Source organism: Aythya marila, assembly GCF_965140915.1.
Source record: "Aythya marila genome assembly, chromosome: 1".
NCBI lineage: Eukaryota > Metazoa > Chordata > Aves > Anseriformes > Anatidae > Aythya > Aythya marila.
This window is the reverse complement of record NC_139042.1, coordinates 79,233,559-79,253,608: the sequence shown is the minus strand read 5'-3', so window position 1 is coordinate 79,253,608 and position 20,050 is coordinate 79,233,559. Positions and strand designations below refer to the sequence as shown.

Genomic DNA, 20,050 nt, shown 5'->3' with positions numbered 1-20,050 from the left:
CCCTTTCAGAGAGGGTGATGGAGGCAGGAATAGTAGTTAGAGGCTACCCACCACCATGAGGAGAGTTGTGAAGTGTTAGATGTTCTCAGCAACCTTATCAGCTTCAAGGAAGAGCAGTCTTCAGCTCTTCTGTCGAGACTTATATAACAAAACATGACCAAAATATGTGCAATGAATACCATATGATTCAAATGATTACCCTAACAGTCAGCAGGTCTCTTGATCAAAGGATCAAATGGCCAAAGTCTCCACATCCATGGACGACTAGGGACTAAGACATTTCTGTCTTGTAGGCCCCTTCTTACTAGTGTGGAATTTAAAGATCTTTGATAATGCTTCTTCACTTACAAGCCATATCACTGCATATTTGGACACAAATGCTGGTCCATTTTAGCAGTAGCATTGCTGACATGTTTGCTAATACTGCTAAATATATGATTATACATAAGATATAGCAATCTAGCCACTACACTTAAGCAGTACTAAAGAGAAAAATTGTTTTTCCTTTCCTCGTTTAGCATATTAATCATCAAACCCTATATATATGTACATTTTTCCACATAGATATATGCATTTTTTTCCAACAACATTTTAATGCTGTAAATTAAATGGCTGACACAAATTTAATTTCCAGTCAGCCCAAGGTGTAAACTTGCATCCAGAATGTGTTTACAAACTCAGATGCCAGGAGGGCATCTGGCAGGGACAGCCCTGGAAGGGGCAAACCTTTAAACCTTTCCCCTATCCATGTTTCATCAGCAGTTCTGCATCAGCATGTGCCCAGGTTGCCTTCACAGCCTCCCTGCTGGCAGGGAGGATATGGGAAAAAAAAAAAAAAAAAAAAAGAATCTAAATCTACTGCATGGGTTAAAAGTGAAACCCTGCTGTTTGGGACCAGTCTAGTTAGGATTTGGATTAGCAGCTCTGTATCTCCAAATACACACATGCCAAATCTGCTCTAGTGGACAAATTTTATTTACACGGGTGAGATTTTTATGTGGAAATTCTGCCTGCTTGCTTTTATGCATGAACAGATATTCAGGGACAGTAAAAAGACTTTGCACTTGTAACTTATACTCACTGGGAAAGAAAAAAGTACACAGAGATAATGTGTGAGGTCAGGATTTTTGCAGACAGACCTAGAGAAACGAGGCAGAGGTGCTCTGGAAAATCTGCTGCTATTTGTTCATGACTAGGTTTGCAATTTTGGTTTTAGATTGAGAAATTGCTTAAAAAATAAAAGGAAAGTGCTTGGATATGAAACTCCTGGTGTGACTGTAACCAGATTGAAACAGGGGGAAGGAAATCAGCCCACTCGGCGCTGCACTCTCCGTGCCATGGAGACAATAAAGGGCTTCCAGTGGAAAGCAGAGCCCCACGAACATGTGGTTTCAATATCCGTACAGCATGTGGCGACCACCACCGCGTGGAAGGAATTCAGTGCCTCGCTCCTTGCACAAGCAGGGCAGTGGGCTGCTCGGACAGGAGGGTGGGCTCACACAGCACAGGGCAGCCTGCAGAGAGGAGCGAGGCTCGGCCGCCTGCAAGCCGCTCGCTTGGGAGTGGTGCGGATCTTGCCAGTGCCTCTCTGGGTTTTCTTTGCAAATCCCCCGCAGGCAGAGTTTGCTCAACTAGTTGAACTGGCTCTTTCTCTCTTGTTTTTTTGGCAAACCAAGGATTTCCTTCCTGATAAAAACAGCCGGCCGGCGCCCCGATTGGGTGCAGGGTTGCGGAGGATATGACATCAGGCACATCTCTCACTTCGTGCGGTGTGGTCTGTCCGATTGCTGGCTGCCTACCAGTGGAGTCGGGGAGATGTTTCCCTAAACCCCATCCCAGGTACTCGAGTTTCTGCACCAAGTGGTGCTGCACCTAGTCCCAGCCCGCTGCGAGGTTTGTTGGAGTGGTGCACAGGCAGTCTGCTCAACAGATCACTCACGAGTGCAGGGGCTCACCGAGGACGATGGAATTTGAACCCTCAAGAGCAACCCTGAAGTGAGAAAACAGAAACCGGGCAGACAAGGCTGAGATGGATTATGAGGGAACAAGTCAAAACACCAGTAAATCACAAGGAACTGGGGGCCAGGCGTCTGCAACGTCTCCATCATTGCTGCTGATGAGGGGTAAGTAACGCTCCTGCCTTGCCACTTGCCCTCGCCTCTGCCAGCAGACGGAGAGGACAGGGTCAGGCTGTGGCTGTGTGCTCCTCCTGATGTCTCGCTTCCAGTGCAGGTCCACAACCTCTCCCACATAGTGTCCTTGTACTTCAGAAGGGATTTTAATAAGCTCTTTTTATTTGGCACTGATTTTTGTTTTCCCCCCTGTGCATCACGTAAAAGTGTCTGATTCTGTAGTGCAGTTTGTGCAAGCGGAAACAAATGTAGTACTTGAACTATAGCAAACTAAAAAAGAGGTTGCAATGTGGCATGTTGAACTTAGATTGCTGCTGGCTGGGAGCTCAGCTTTGGCTCAGTTCCTCTTTTATTTTTCTTTCCTTTCATTTTTTTTCTTCGCTTTGTTCTACCTTCCCTCCTCTACTTCTGCCTCTTTTCATTTTTCTTTATTTTTCTTTTACTTTCTTCTTTCTTCTTCCTTCTTTTTTTCTTTCTTCATCCCCCTCTTCACGCCTTCCCCCTTTATTCTTTCCAATGAGCAGACCCGAGTGCTCTTGCACAGGCCCAGCCACCAGCCCTAGTGGGTTTTTCCCCTACTGCCAGGGTGTTGTGGTCAGTTGTGACCAATGTTGTTGTGGTCACTGGTGAGCAGTTAGTCAGTTATTTATTATCAAATGGCCTCACTCTGATCATTGCTCTGTTGTCTGGCCCAGGGCCATTGAAAATATGACGTAGTGACAAAAGACAAGTAATTTAACCTCACATAACAGTTTAGCTGGATGTGTTCCCTCTAGCCCTGTTTTCTGAGACACTTCTCCTTCAGTTCATGGGCAATGAAGAAGGAATAGGGAGATAAATTAATACAACACAACTTCAAACCATCCATCCTCTTTTCCTGGGCTATTCAGGACACTTTCATTCTAACCAAATAGAAAAACAGGACACAAAAATATACGGAGGCAAGTTATGATACAAAAACGATCAGTATGTTGGCTGTGTTGTCTGATGCTCCTCGTGTTTGTGTGTGTACACAGTGAGGCTGGGTGGGAGGGAAGGGATGACAATGTTGTTAACAGTGTGAACCAAACCCTGTCCTCACTAGAGGTGAGCTCTGCCAAAATGGAGGCTGGGAGGAGGGGAGCCCACAGGCAGCACTGCTGCACATGGGTGGCTCAGTCCCCTAGATGCTGGAGCTTGGTGTGTTCCTCCTGTGCTTGCTTGGTCCTTAGCAGCATCAGTAAGGTCTGCTGGTGACTTACAGCAGGATTTTATTTGGTGACATATATTACAAACATTAAGCGAAAGCTTTTAAATATGAAAAATACCATTTGTGGTACTGTTATACATGCCATAAGCCTATGTGTATGTAAATGTGTATGCAAGAGCATAGTTCAGCTGAAAGGATTTCAAAGCCCCTTGTGAGCTGCACTGTGTGAGAGCACCATGAAAGGGAACCGGCCTTGGGATGTGCACTGAGTGCATGACACCCTCCTCACGATCAGAGGCTGTAGAAAGATACATTCAGCCACCGTCAGAACTGAATGCTCTCCTAGAAGGGTGTTGTGAAGGCTCTGTTGTCCCCAGGCTGCAGTCAGGGCTTGGATGTTCATGTGCTTACGGGTTTAAGGCTCCCTCCGTACACGCTCTGCCAGCTCAGAGGCCCAGGTGGAGGACCAGAGGTGTCATGTAACCTCTGGGTTGCCTGGGGTTTTCAGTGGTGAAAGGGTAACTGGATGGCCCAATGCCAAGGAAAACCAGTGGGTATTGGATGTCTAGAGGCTGAAAGCCTTGAGGCCTGACTCAGCTTGCCTGTGGATTAAGGTGTGGGTACATTTCAAGTTTGGATAAACAGGCTCATTCCTCCATAAGAGAGCAGCTGTATGCATTTTTGGCAATCAGAAATCCACTTTGCTGTGGTAGTACGTGCAGCAAACACAACTTCACCACCTGTGTACAACAGTCTTCTTCCTCCATGGACAGCTTGGTGGGCAAAATATTTTGAGTACTTTCCTAAACAATGTTATTTGAGGATATAAGAAGTTCACATTGGCACTTCCTAAGGCTTTAATCAGATGCCTATGTAGTGAAAATAGTGATCATTTATATTACTGATGCTGTACTTACTACGCCAGGCATCCTACAGGCCCTTAGACTCCTGCTGCCCAGTGTATCCAAGACTAGCTTAGAGCTACCTTAGGCCTCCACTTCCATTTAGGATAAAGGCCTCAGCCCCTCTCAGTGGTTTAGGATATCATCTTTGCACATACCTCTTTTTATTGTCCACTGATGCTTGTCTTTGACATTCTTCTAGTCACTCTTCTAATCTGATGTTAAGAGTTTACAAAATTACAAGGTAATGGCCAGTTTATGGATGACTATGGTCTGGTCAAGCCCTGGTTTAGAGTCTCAGTGGAAACCTGCCTTTTCTCAAGAAAGCACTGAATGGATAAAGGCTGCATCTGGATATGGTGACATGACCATACACCTCCTTTATTGTTACCAAAATACTGACACGTTGATATATCATCTTGGTAGTTCATACAAAATTCTGCCTGTATCTTTTTTGGTCAAAAAGTGATCAAGCACAGCTCAGAAAACTTGTTCTTCAATCTAGATTTTATCATAACTTGTAAACACGGTTCCCTTGCAACTCATGAAGATCTGGCAATGGTGTTGGTTACACAATGGCACTGGCTACACATCCAGTGGTAACGGTGGCAGGATCAATAAGAAAAACAGCATGACACAGGCAATACCACCGGAGTGGATGCCTGTTAGAACTGAGCTTGGTTCAACATACTGGGAGTGAGATGAAGGTTTGAAGGTGTACAGCTGCCCTCATTTCAAAGAGATTGACAAAATCAAGGGTCTTTACTTAGTGATGTTTCTGGGAGTTGGTTTTCACTTGCTCTTATCAATACTGATTTGGGTCTTCTCACAGGACTGCTTAAAACAACATGGTGAGGGTTGTTGACAAAGCACAGGGAAATGTAGAACAGTAATCTCAGTGCACCACAATGCACTGACAATGTGACTGTCATTCCTAGGGTGGACAATGAAAACAGAGATGCTTCACAGCTTTGCACACTGGAAAAATAAATATTTAACTTTACACAGTTGAATGTAATTTAACAAGTATCATCTGATACTCACCACTTTCAAAGAAAAGCTATTTTAGTCAATTAATAATACTGTGCTTTAATAGTTGTACCATGGTTTGGCTGCCCTTAGGAGATGACATATCCTTATGAGAACAGAACCATAGCTTCTGGAAATAGCTGTCCATTTGTTAAAGCCAAAAAATGTTTGTAAACTTACTGCAAACACATGGTTATTGTGGAACACAGCCCATGAGATGTAGAAAGAGGCAGAAAGCTCTCAAATGATGCCATTGACAAAGAATATAATTCTCTTTGAAAGCTAATTAACATACAGTACCCAGACTTCCAGAGTTCATTCCTCTGTTCATTTCATGCTCCCAGTACCACTTGTAAAGCTGTATTGGGGTAACATCTCTTCCTTTGGCTTTCTAATATTGAGGATCCTCACAATATGGGTCACAACTGAGTTGCTGAATCTGTGCCCATGAATTCTGGATTGTTTCTCAGTTTCCTTTTTTTTTTTTTTCCTTTCAACTCTCACAGTGATAGGAATATAAAGCTTGAAAAGACCTCTTGATTTATGGAGTCTAGTTATCTGTTTCTATGCTGCTAAATAAAAGAGACTGGGGCCATTTCTGTCTTTGAGACCAAATGGTTCAGGCTGACTTGCCTGTGAATATTTTCACTTGCTTAAGGCTTAAGTGAATATTTTCACTTGCTTAAGTCTTGTCCCCTCAAGAGAAGACTGGCTAAATCCACACTGCTGGACTCTGATTTTTCTGAGACATTCATATCATTTTTTGTATATTTTCCCAGTTCAAAGTCTTTGATAAAATATCAGGGTCATGTTGCAGACCAACAGAATGTTGTTTTCATAACATGAAGCTGAGGCAATGTGTTGCATGACTTTGAGCATGGCAGGAAGGATGCTTGCATATACAAAGCCTGTTGGGATAGTCCTGCTGAGGAAGGCTTGTGTAGAGTGAAGAGCCAAAACTGGTGCAGCTTTTTCTACAAGTGCCTTCTCTGATACAAAGTTCTTCCTTGATCTGTGTCTGAGTATTGTTTTGGAGTTGGCTGGACTAATCTACAAAAAAACTTGAAGCTCTTTATCTAGCACTATAAAATCCACACAATCTCTGACAGTATCTCTCAGTCATGGAATAGATAGTGATTTTCAGTGTCCACCAAACACCTAGTCTGTAGGCATGGTCAGTATGTCACCAAACACTTTCCCTGTTCTGTGGCAACAAACTTATGATTTGTAGGTAAAGACCCAAACCCCACAGCTGTAATAATTACATGTCAAGAGCAGGACAAAGAGTCAAAATAGGATTTTTTTAAAAAAGACCACCATGGTGAGCACAGGAAGGAGACTGTGCCCCAGGCTTGGAAGAAGCACAGCTGCAGAGCTGATGGTCCCTCCCAGCCTTCTTTCCGAGCATCTCCTGATTTCAAAGCTTATAGATTTTAACTGCACCCATGAGCAGAACATACTGACAGAGTATGTCAGAGTAATAGGAGATCCTTCTGCTAGGTCTGTGTCCAGTCTCCAGTTGTGGTCAGTCTCCAGTAGACACAAGATAAATCTCTTTTCTGACCCCAAGGAGCACCGAGTGTTATCTCTGACAATTTAAATGTAAATCTAGCATAAAACAATGAATTACCTACTATTTTGTACAACCCCCAACCCCTCCCCCTTTACCTTCTCTTAACTATGTGGCAATCATAACTAGAGACAAGGGAATAAGGAGAAATGGTGAAAATCCTTAATCAACTGTTTGCCTGTTTGCCTGACCATCCTTGAAGAGACCTATTTTCCTAAAGGCCTTTTTTTTTTTTTTTTTTTTTTTAAACTTGCTCACAACTCGTCCACCTCTGGGCTTCATACCTGTCCCGAAGTTATTTCCAGGATGTCACTGAGATTGTTCTATAAGCCAGGAGTGTGCTAGAGCACTGTTAGAGAAGGGTTATCTTAAGAGAAGATTAAGCCTTGACGGCCCCTCTAGATTTTTTTTCATTCATTTAAGAACTGTCACAAGGGCCAGTTGGCTTCTGTCTCAGTCATGTATGTGTGACTGCTGCCAGTTTGAATTGTTATTTGAATTATTTTGAATGTTTGAATTGTTGCTTCTTAAAGTGAGCCACAGGTTTTGGGTGCCCAAGAATGGAAAGACTAAAATTTACCATGTTTAATCCATCAATGAGCCATAATTCGTAGACAGTCAAATGCAATATCCATATATTTGCAAAACTGTGCTATTCAGATAAACATTAATATGAGCATCTAGTGGCTTAAAAATGGTGTGCTGCAGAAGTAGGAATAAACTTTTGCTTATATGAATAACTCTAGGAAAATATGCTCTACAGGTATAAAGGATTTTTGCAATAATACCTAAATCTATAGCAGGCCTTTCTGTAGTCATTATAAAGCAGAAGGTCACACTCCTGCCTAACATAGCTATGTAGGTGAAGGTCTTCCGTGTGTAGTAGAGACAGCACATTTCAGATACAAACATCTTCAGTCACAATTTATTTAGTGCAGAATATTTCAAACCCAAAGACAATACAATTCTTGTTATGCTACATCTTATCTTGTTTAAATCTGTTGTCCCTTATTGAGCACTCTGGGAGGTGAGACAGCAATAGCCCAACAGAGTAGGTGATGGTTTACCCCATCCTGGCACACTGTGGCATAGCCAGAAAGGGCAGGACATCAGCTGTGAGGGATTCAGAGCTCCCCCATGTGCTTATACCTGAGACAAAGCAGGATATACAGACCTTGCATAAGCACTGACATCATCAACTAATCTGTGAAAGTTATTTAAGAAATTACAGTATTTTATTGGGTTTGTAGTTGAAAGCAGACCTTTCACTGTTAAGACTATTCCACTCACGTAATAATTCACAGAGGTCTAGTCCCTGAAAACCTCAGCAACTTGCCTAAGACGGTCACTGGGATTCTCTCTGTAGTTAGTGGAAGGAGAGAGAGACATCACCAGAGAGCAGCAAAACGTGTTAGTAAAAGAAAATGGATGAAATACCATCTGGAAATGCTTTTCTTCCTTCTCAGGGGTACCTGGGCCATTAACATAGAACAGATACTGAGTTTTGAGGCAATGAATACTGAAGGAAGTAAATCTCTCCCAGAGGGATTAGTGTGGCCCTGAGCATATATATACATATGCTCAGGGCCACACTAATAATATATATATATATATATATATATATATATATATAGCCATATCAGCTGGCTGTCAGCCATGAATATGTAATACTAAAGAGCCTCTCTGTTAATATTTGAGTAATCCTCAGTACTAAACTAGTTTGTTTCACTGTATTGAAATAAACAACAGATACAGCAACCAGAGAAATGAAGTGTAAAGTCATTAGCAGTATTTCCTCAGACCTTTACACTGGGTAACTGAGGAAAGGAAGGTATATTTTGTAAAAATCATCAAATAATATTTTTGCCTGGACAATAAATCTTTCTAAAAAATACTCTACGTGACTTGACAGGTTTGATACCAAATTTAACCATATGGGTTTCCTCCTACACCTCCCTCATCCAACTAGAACTATGTTGACTCATTTGCAATACTTATTTTTGGCATGTGGTATTTTTCTAAACATCAGTTTCTAAATATCAAATTACTTGGAAACAGGAGTTAAAACTCTGTTTCTGATGCTGACCTTTTGTGCCTCTTAAGTCACCCAACAAAGTGACCTTAAGTCAATCTTTTACAGAAGACCTAACAAGAACAAATACAAATCTATTTGCTTTATACAGGCACTTTAAATATCAATGTGTTTATCATAGTAGTAGAGTTTCTTTATGACCCCTGTGGGTAAAATTTCTCCCTTCGTGGCCTGGGATTGTATCCTTAGTGCCATGCAGCAGGCATCCTGTTCCATCCCCTGCAATGTCCTGGGAGCTACTTGTGTCTCAGCATGTGCTCCCTCCCTGGGGTTTCCACACATTGGAGGAGTCTCATTTCCTTCAGCATCTGTGAGCAGGTCCCCTTGCAAGCCCACATGCTTTTGCTCTTTTGTCTTGCACCAGGGAGGTAAAGCAGAAAATTACTCTCTCCACATGTTTGTAAGATGAAAATCTATCTCTTTCTTAAAATAAAAATAAAATAAATAAAACTAAAATTAAAATTAAAATTAAAAAAAAAAAAATAAACAACCTTCTGGAGATATGATGTTTTCCACCAAGTTTGCGTTGGTTAATCCTGTGCGCTTTCCTTCCTCCACTAAATGTTAAAACTAAAAGCTAAGACAGACCCTTACTTTGAGCTTCCCTCCATACCTGCCTTTTTATGGTTTCTACGATGCAGAGTACAGCTATTACTTAAAATGCACCACTGCACAGGCTAACAGCAGACACAAAACAGACACAAAATCAACAGGTAACACAACTTATCTCCTTGTACTTTGGTACCTTCTCTAGTTACCTATTATTGACTCTAGCCCATCTCTGACCAGGGGTGAATGACTGAGCAGCTGTACCCTTTTCAAAACATACTCCTTTAGAGCTAATTGGTAAAATGTAATGAACTTGTGAAAACAAAGTCACTGGAAATCATTCAAAGCTAAGCAAAAGCTCAGTCAGAACAAGGTGGTGTTCTGTAAATCACTCTCTTATCCTCTGGATGGGAACACAGCTGCTCAGCACTAACATGGGATGAATTAAAAACACACCCAGAGCAAACCCATCCTGTTTTTTCACTCCCTCCCTGTGGCTGCTCCAAGAAAAGCTTAGCAGTTCAAGTAATAAATTAGAAGAAGAGAGGTTTACTGGGGTCATGCAGTTGAAGTAAAGTACACAAAAGGAACAGTCTGTGGAGCTGTTAACCTTTTTCCTGTCTTTCTCTTTATACAGACTTTGTTTCAGACTGGTCTCCTTTACATGATGCCTCTATCCATGGGCGCCTGCTTACTCTAAAGAAACTCATCAGCCAGGTATCCCTCTGCCAGGTTGATGTGATCTCTGATGGGTTTGTATGTTTGCTGAATGCAGTTTGAGTTTCACTGTGAAACATCCAGGGTGAGAAAATTGCTTTGACCAGAATGTAGTGAGGTCTGCCTGTAATGCATTATTATTATTATTATTATTATTATTATTATTATTATTATTATTATTATTATTATTATTATTATTTATTATTATTATTATTATTATTTATTATTATTACAAATGGTTCCTTGCTTTTCACAAACTCTGTGCACTGAGCCAAAGACTTGTAGAAAGATTCTGTTTCTGATGCCATCCAAAGTGCCTGAGGGTATAGGGGGCCCCTGTCCCCCCTGCAAAAGGCCACAGCTGGGGAGAAAAGATTTCTGAACCTCACTGCTCAATTCCCTCAAAACTCTTGGATTTAGCCTGTGGAGAGTTACTGGATACTCTTCCAGCTTAAACTTCTGGAGTACCAAGGCTGCTAGAAAGAAAAGATCCAGTGTTAGAATCAAGCCAATGGTTTCTGCTGTAAGGATATCTGTATTGTTCCATCAGACAGTCCCCTGGCTGCAGCTTTCTGTATTGATTATCAGTAGGTGGAAGGCATAACCTTCAGTATGCTCTGACTGTACCTATTCCAGCTGGAGCATCACAGACTCTTTCCTTGCTTACCCCGTCAGATGAGATGAGCAACTGCAGGCTGTTGAGGAAGCTGTGATTAAATAAAGACTTCAGGATCATTATGAAAGGGTGGTGTTTTTTTGTTTTTGCTCTTGTTGGTGTTTTTTGTTTGTTTTGCAGTTGTTTGTAATGATATTTTTTATTATTTCTTCAGGGGAGTGATGTTAATCTTGTTACAACAGACCAGGTGTCTCCTCTCCATGAAGCCTGCCTAGGTGGTCATGCTGCTTGTGCCAGTGTCCTATTAAAACACGGTGCTAAGGTAAGTACATCATGGGCAGGTCTCTGTCTCCAGAGTCTGTATGTTTTATAATGACAAATTAATACCAGATTGTAGGATTACAGAATGGTTTGGGTTGGAAGGGGCCTTAAAGACCATCTAGTTCCAACCCCCCTAACACAGGCAGGGACACCTCCCACCAGACCGTTGCCCAAAGCCCCATCCAGCCTGGCCTTGAACACCTCCAGGGATGGGGCATCCACAACTTCTCTGGGCAACCTGTGAAGCCTCACCACCCTCATAATAAATAATTTCTTCCTAATATCTAATCTAAATCTCTCCTGTTTTATTTTAAAATGACTACCCCTTGTCCTATCACTACAGGCTGTGGTAAACAGTCTCTCTCCATCTTTCTTATAAGCCCCTTCCAAGTATTGAAAGGCCGCAACGACATATCCCTGGAGCTTGCTTTTTCCTAGGCTTAACAACCCCAACCTTCTCAGTCTTTCTTCACTGGAGAGGGTGCTCCAGCCCTCTGATCATTTTGACCCTCTTTCCACCCCTTTCTAGAAGATGTACAGTATCACTACTTACATTCTGTACTTCATCCTAAAGTACCCATGTTATAAAATGTAATTCTTAACAAAGAAATCCAAAAAGTGCAGCTATAAGAAGTAACTATTTTTATTCTTTAGATCAAGGTACAATGTTTTCATCATTTACTGAAAGAATAAGTGGGAAGTTCCTCTTGCAAATGGCTTATAATCTTGTAAAAATTAAGTGCATGTTCTGTATTCTGCATACAGTAATCCCATTGGTGTCAATATGCAGAGTATTAGGTAGAGATGTAAGACTGTAAAGATCAAATGATCTTTATATAAAAATATATAGATATGATGTGAGGAAAATGGAGATAATATGCAAAGTAATGTGAGAAATGAGTGTGTCTCATGGCCTCTACTTTTCAAGCTAATATTGAAATTTATAGTGAATAAGAAAATTTAACTCGTACATATATTACCTTTCAGTTAAAAAAAAATAAATAAATTAAAAAAGGGCTGCACACTTTCAGCTGAAAATGGATGGTTTAGGACAGGGCAATAGGCAAGTGCTTTTCAGCTGAGGTAACTGAGAAATGAGCATGCATGTCTCAATAACTCCCAAGAGATCTTGTAGCACACTTGGGAGCAAGATTTTTGCAGATTTGTTTAATGTTCTTTTAAATACAAAGTTTTAATCCTCAGGAGCAGTAGGCAGTTTTTACAAAGAATGAAATAAAAGTTATTGAAAACCCTGTTTTCTGTTGAGGCCAAATCTCATCTATTATGAAACAAACAAAAAGCTTACATGTGCCTTGTTTTGTCTTTTCTTTCCCCAGGTGAATGGAGTGACTGTTGACTGGCACACTCCTTTGTTCAGTGCCTGTGTCAGTGGCAGTGTGGCTTGCTTGAATTTACTGCTGCAACACGGAGCCAGCCTGCACCCGCCCTGTGACTTAGCATCCCCCATACATGAAGCCACTAAGAGAGGTAACTCCATGGGTGCCAGCGCTGCTTTATGTGTTGCTAGCAGCTAGCTGAAGTGGAAAAGAGATAAAGAAGATTCTTTTTGTGATTTAGGCCATGAGTTATTCCTCCCTACTTGCTCTCGTCATGGTACAGTTCCTCCCAGTCGTGGTGCTTATCAAGAGCTGCTCAGCCCAGCTCTTGGGGCCTCTGAGTTCATGTGGTGACACCTGGCAGGGGATGCATTGCCCAAATCAGCTGTTTTAGATGTAGACATCTGTGAGAGTCGTCTGGCCATCTTCAAGAGCAGTGGAGAGAAATACGACATGATTCATCTCATCTTCAGTAGATATCTGAAATTAGTCAGATAAAATGTGGGGGCTTTAGCCTGTTTTCTAACTGTGGATTTGCAGTTCTTGTTTCATGGTTAAAAACACTGGATTAGGGGAGTGGATGAAAGTATTACGCTATCACCTCTTGACAAAAGGGTGAATCTTTGCCAAATTACACTGCTGCAACAGAGAATTTGGACTGCTGCAAAACTGCTGATCGCTGTGAGTTGACTCTGCCTTTATCCCTTTTAAGGTCATGTGCAATGTGTCGAGATCCTCGCATGCCATGGGGTGAACATAGATCATAACATCAAGCATCTGGGTACTCCACTTTATGTAGCTTGTGAGAACCAGCAAGTCGACTGTGCCAGGAAGCTGCTTGAGTCAGGTAAAAGGGAAAATAAAGGACGGTGTTCTTTCCTTTCCTATAGCATCCATCATTGGATTCTCTTTGCATCAAAGAGTTAGATGAGCACCTGCTCTTGGATCTGGAGATGTTTTGCTCTCAGTGGCAGCCCTGGTTAAACAGGGCAGCAGTGTAAGACAGGGCATTCATGATACAGGAACTGAGGTTTACAGCTCCCAGCAAAATGATGGGTGATCTTGGATTTCACACTGCCAGTGGTGCCTAGGACAACATCTTTCCTGATGTCTGTGTATGTGCTGCTGTAGTATTTGAAGAGGGTAGGAAGAAACTTCCTTTTTTGTTCCTTTCTCTTTATCCAAAACATATGATTCAGTGACTTTTACATACCATTTTTGCAAACACTTTAATTCTCACTAAGTTCATAAAAAGTTTGCAACATTTCCAACACAGAGCAAAAGCATTCAGTATTGTATTCTTTGCCTAAAACAAACCCAGCTGCAAATCCAAGCTCTTAGGTTCAAGGCCATTTTTTGTTATCTCCGGTAATTAATCTCTCCTAACCAAAGGAGACATATAACCACACAGCTCATACAAAAAAGAAGGAACAACAAAGCCCCTTTGAAAAACAAACAAAAAAACCCACACTTAAATGACCTTATGTTTTATATATCATGTTGATTTTTGTTTTAAGAAATCAAACACAATATAAATATAATTTTGTTTATTGTTTTCTTTTTTTTTTTTTTTTTTTCCTTTTCTGTCTTCTATGTACAGGTATGTGTACTTTAAAAATGTTATAAATAGTTTTGAATTAGTTCTGCAGCTCACCCTTGAGTTTTATGAACCATTAGCCCAGGATAACAGATTGGAAGCACTTTGAAATCACAGCGTACTTACACCCTCCTCTATCTAGGGCCTCTAGAATTTTCCATCCTCATGTTTTTTCCTCCAGCACATTGGGTAACTCAGAACTTGGAAATCCCATCAGTTTAAGCCTCTGGTATAGAGCAAATAGAAACACTGCATGTATTTTAAGCAAATGGATTGCTCAGGTGGGGAGCAAGGTGGGCCATAGGTGGACCTACATCTTTGTCCTGTTTCAAGAGGGTCTGTGGGCTGGGCTGTGGATGAAAGACTTCCTCATGCCCTGTTTTTCTGGGATAATTTTCTTGGTAACACCCGACTGCTTCCCACACAGCACAAGTTGTGTATGTGCAAATTGTGGGACCAAGCCCTAAAGCACAGAAGTCCACCTCTAGGTGGACACTCCAGTCTTTACAGATTATTCAGAGAAACAGCAGTTAGTGCAGGAAATGGAAAGAGACTGTGCTATAGTCATTCCTTGTTGTCTCTTCATATTCAGGAGCAAATGTGAACAGTGGCAAGGGCCTCGAGTCCCCACTGCATGCGGCCGCCAGGAGTTGCAGTGCAGAGTTGGTGACGCTGCTGATTGACTTTGGAGCAGACATTTGGGCAAAGAATGCCAAAAGCAAGAGGCCGATGGAGTTGGTTCCACCTGGAAGCCCCTTGGGTCGACTGTTCCTGCAGAAAGAAGGTGCCCTTTAGTGCTTTAATGCTTGCTTTGTTCATTGCATGTGATGGGGGTGGGGGAAATTATATTGCAACACCGACCTTCTGGTTTATTGGTCTTTACTTACATTTTTGGGCCAAAACCTTGTGTGGATGCAAAAATATGTGTTAGCTGTTGTTTTATGGGGATTAAGGAAAACTACACAAGATTGATATAATGAATATATACATATATATATACATACATATATATATTAGGTTTTGTTTATTTTGTTTCTCTGCTTTTAAAGGCCAAAACGATATGCTGAATAATCCAGTAGTATCAAGCCGTAGGCTTGACCCTTAGGAAGTGATTATTTTGCAGCTGTAAATGAAATAGTTTCCAGACCCTTTTATTTTATTGGTTATGAATACTTCAATGAATTATGGAGAGAAATTTTACTTAACTATTCTTGAGGAAAACTAGAATAAATTCTCTAGTATCTGCTTATGTTCTACTTTAGCTGTTCTCATTCAGTTAGTAAGCTATACACATTGCTAAATAGTCTAGATTTTCATTGTTTTAAACAAGTTACACATTGCTCCACAATTCTATTATGCCAGTTAGTATTTATGTGATTGTTATCATAAACAGATTTACACCAAGGTAAAACTGGCAATAAAGCGATGAATCAGGCCCTGCATGGAACAGTAATATGAAAATAAAAGCGTGAAAGCAACGGGGCTGTGCATATTATGTTATGTGCAGCAGATATTTGGTTTCTCAGCCTAATCTATGATGCACAGAGTTGTGATCTTTTCAAGCTCAAGTCCCTGCTGCATTAGACTCATGACTCCCATGGTACCACATGCGTCCTGTTTATTTGAGATAAAAAAAAAAAAAATAAAATATTTCAGGCACACCCTGTGGAGCTGGCATGAGAAACTCTTATGCAGCTGAGCTGGCAGCTTGGGCAGTAAGGATCTTTTCTAAGTGTAAGTCAGTAACTGAAATTAGAAGCGATGAATGCCTGAAGGGCATTTTGCAGCTGACTGGTGTTTTCTGCTGTTCTCCAACATTCCTTTTCCTGAGTAGGGTCATGCCCGATCAGCAGCTGATGTCTGATTCCTTTGGTTGGATGAATGGCTGTGACACGTGAGAGGGCTGCACATGTTGCACCCTCTGGTCTCATGTGGAGGTTTGCAAATGTGCTGTGGGTTCAGAGTCACCCTGCAAGCGAGGCTCACAGCCCCATAGCACTGGCATACACAGCTTGTGCACGTCCTCCACATGCACACCACCACATAACCTGCTGGCATCGCAGCAAGGGTCTTACATGCAAAGCTAACAACACAAATATGCACCGTAGTTTTGAAGAGTTCACTTGTACTTGCTATTTCTGTTGCCATACCCGTTCCCTCTGTACCACACTTCACTCCTCCACCAGTGCTGACACTTCAGCTCCTCTGCTCACTACCACCTTGTCCACCATGCAGGTGGGCATGGCTGATAGCACCTACACTGTTCTCTCCCAGCTCCCTCTTGTTTTCTGCACCATCTCCACTTATCTCCTTCCCACTCCTGTCTGAGACTCCCTTGTCTGTGCTCACCGCCTGCCTGTATCTCCCCTTCTTATCTGCCCCCTGAACGTTCCCTCACTGCCCTTGGTGCTGGTCACCCTGTGTGTGCCATATGGCCGTGCAAATGACAGGCTGGGGGGCTGGATGATAGCAGGAGCTGCAGTTAAAAGCACTGCACAGGATCTACCTTTCATAGAAAGGATACACCTCCCAAACAAGCCTTTAATTACATTATATATGCATTAAAAAAAAAAAAAAAAAGGCACCACAGATTCTTCAGCAGGTATTGTATTTATCATCATGGGACTGGTTAATTGGAAGGTTTAAATTAAGGATTGTATAATTTTTTGTTTGCTATGTGTTTGCCACTGTTATGAAATAAGTCTCAAGAAAGCAGTGGACTGCAGACTTGGATCTCAGTGAGGGTATGGGTGGAAGGACTTGGAAGGAAGCATCAATCATCTCTTCGTGGCACAAGCTGCTTCACACTTCTGCAATTTAGAAGGGAATGATGCTGTTGATACTAATTATGTCTGCATAATGACAGAGAGTGATGAGGCTTGAACTGACTCACAGGCAGGCTGATGTTCTTTGGTAGACATCAGTCTGGCTTTCACTGCCAAGTGTGTTGGGGGGGCTGAGCATCGATGGAGGATCTTGGTGTGATTAAGCCACGTGTGTAACCTCTCTCCTGGCTCTCTCTCCAGGGCCACTGTCCTTGATGCATTTGTGCCGCCTGTCCATCAGGAGGTGCTTTGGACACAAGCAGCACCAGAAAATAACTGATCTTCTCCTCCCAGATGAGCTGAAACGTTTTCTTCTCCATGTTTAAGCCTTTCAAGTTCAACATGGTGCCTTAATAACACAGCAAGGTTTGTTGAGGAAAGATTTCCCATCAGTAGTGTTGCCAATACCTGCAGTGATAATTTACGATAGTTGTTGGTCTCTAGTAGAGCCCTCAGTCCAGGAAGGATGGGAACAACCAACTTGCTGAGTCCTCCCTGCCACCACCCCCAGCAAACCAGTAACTTGAAAAGGAGCTTATGGCTAACAACACCTTACAAAGAAAATTCATATCCCAGCCCAGCAGGAACAGCATTTTGTGTGCATTAAACTCTAAGGATATCTGCACTTCTTTTGTAAGCAAGGCTTATGGATGTGAGGGCTGCATCCACACCACTGTAAGGGTAAGAAAAGGGAACCCAGCTGAACCTACTTTCAAAGCAAGCAAGGTCCCCTGGCAGGTGTTATTTATTTACTATGTATATCACACTGCAGATAGATGAGCACCAACCACCAATCATCTGCATTTAGGCCAGGATCTGAAACATGCATTTCTGCCATGACAGCAAGTAAGTCATTGCTGCTGGCAGCTCCCCACAGTGCGGTAATAACGGAGGAAATGTTTTTAATCACCCATTTATATCACTTATTCCTGTTGCTCTGAGACATAAGGGAGCCCCACCTCAATATTACACATATTTTCCTTGTAGCATATTATTTTTCAAGGACACGGGCTAACAGGCTATCACTTGCAGGCATTAAGCACTCCTCCTTTCTGCCCTGAGTATTCAGTGACATTTCCTAAGTATTCCTCAGCATGCATCTGAAAAACAAGAGCTTCTATCTCCCTTCCCTCCCAAGAAAAAAGAACATCTTGAGAATAAGATAATTTGTTTTCTTGAAAAGTTTCTACCTCATTCATAGCATTTTGAATGGGAGTAATAATAACGGGACCTCTAATGGGTGGTTATAAAATTAACAATATAAATAGTGAAATTACAGTCCATCTCAAATTAAACGTACAATAGATAATTTCTGCCCCTCTCTCCATTGCTGATCTGCAGGTGCAGTGTATAAGACTCTCAAATGCACATTATGTATGCAGTTCTTATTCCACTGAGGTCATAAAAATGAATATTTCCTCCAGCTAAATTTCAATAGTGGCTGTTTTTCTTTTCCTCCCAGGAAGCTGTCCTGCTGCCACAAACCAAAGTGCAGTTACAATCACTCTGTGCTCTCCTGGATGCTCCCCTGGGAATACTGGCTACCCAACAGATATGAGACTGAGGATGACGAAGGTCTAGTTCTTACACCATCAACCTCATCTTACCTCCATATCTGGACCACTGTGCACCTGCAGGGTTAGTGCCACATTGCTTGTGTGCCAGAGGGGCAGGCCAAGCACTTGGGTGATTTTGGAGATCCTTTTCTTCTTCACTTAGCTATGAAGACTCCTGCAAGAATGAGCTTGGTGTGCAAAAACTGTGGTGAAGTCATCAACATCAGCAATGAGATACAGATGGTCCTCATCTCGTGTTAGTGGAGAGAGCAGCGGTCTTCAAATATGCACACAGTTCTGGTGTTTGCTGGTGTGTGTGTGATTGCAGAGCCAGCCTTCCTTTTGCTTATGAGAAGTACAAGAGGAGTGACCAAAGGCTACACCTGGGTACTTGTATTTGATGTATAGAACAGTTCAGATATGCAGCTGGAGAACACAACTACTGGCTGCAGGTGTCCAGTATAAGAGTTTAATTGTTGTGCTGACCAAACACAACAGGAGCAGTTCCTTTGGTTTATGGGACACTAAATTGTACCCTAATGGGACAAAATCAGAAGTACAGTCAGGTCATTAGAATTCCTTTTTATGGGATATGGACATCTAGACATCTTCAGTGATCTGACCCAATTCATCACATGTCATCTGAGCCATATAAAAAATTGCTGTCTGGTTTAAGATGGCCACCTATACTCTTTCTTTCCTGCTGAGGGGAAAAAATAGACATTTGTCTTCATATGGTGGTTGAAAGGTGTCTTGTATAGGTAGATCCTTTTAAAATCACTATCTTGCATAAGCTGAATCATGCTTAACTTTTTAAGATGAAAGTTAAGTGTGAAGAATTCCTGTTTTGGTGACACATCTGAAAGTTGAAAATCCAGCTTATTTTATTTTAGATGAAAATTTTCTTTTTTTTTTTTTTTACCTGCTATTTTCATTATTTACCTTTAAGCATCTTATTTTGTAGCATCACTCAATGGGTTTACCAGAGTAATACAAGGAGAATATTGTTCAGAGGATGTGGTAAGAGCATTCTTTCTAGATTGCTTTTCATTTGGAAATTTCATGCCTTGACTCTGCTTACTTGAATCCCTCAGATCATGTAAAATTAGGATGAATTCTCTATGCTTCATTTGTATCATCTCAATATATTTGCTTATTTATTTTAATAAAAATTGTGATCAACACTGGTAAAGTATATCTTTATGCATCAACACGTGTCCATTTATAAACTGCAAAAGTTGTAGAAGATGCAAATGAAATAAGCTAAATATAGGTGAGATTTAGACTTTTTTCTGTATTTGAAACCAAATGTAATTGCAGGATTTGAAAGATTGTTATGAATATATTTTATCAGATTCTTTGCTGTTATTTTGCTGGCAGTGTACTGGCTACCAATGCACAATTGTATAGGATATTAGCTCAAAAATAAATGGTTTATAATCTGTTTCCCTTTTCTTCTTCTTTTTTTTTTTTTTCCTTTTTTTTTTTTTTTTTTCTTTTTAATGATAGCACTGATTTTGTGCAATATTTGGTAATTTAGTAAATGAGCAGATGACATGAATCTTGGGGGAGTGTCTGATACAGCAGAGGGCTGTGCAGCAATCCAGGAGGACCCTGA

At 41.5% G+C, this 20,050-nt stretch overlaps 1 protein-coding gene across 1 annotated transcript; it reads left to right on the top strand.

Moving 5' to 3' along the window:
• The first annotated feature begins 1,680 nt into the window (after positions 1-1,680).
• Positions 1,681-19,820, top strand: ASB9 (ankyrin repeat and SOCS box containing 9). The gene is made up of 8 exons (XM_082756560.1): positions 1,681-2,123; positions 10,101-10,180; positions 11,011-11,118; positions 12,455-12,605; positions 13,167-13,301; positions 14,644-14,835; positions 17,078-17,242; positions 18,339-19,820. Exons 1-7 carry the CDS (start codon positions 2,030-2,032, stop codon positions 17,200-17,202), a joined length of 885 nt encoding a protein of 294 aa, XP_082612686.1. The 5' UTR covers positions 1,681-2,029; the 3' UTR covers positions 17,203-17,242; positions 18,339-19,820.
• Positions 19,821-20,050: the final 230 nt, after the last annotated feature.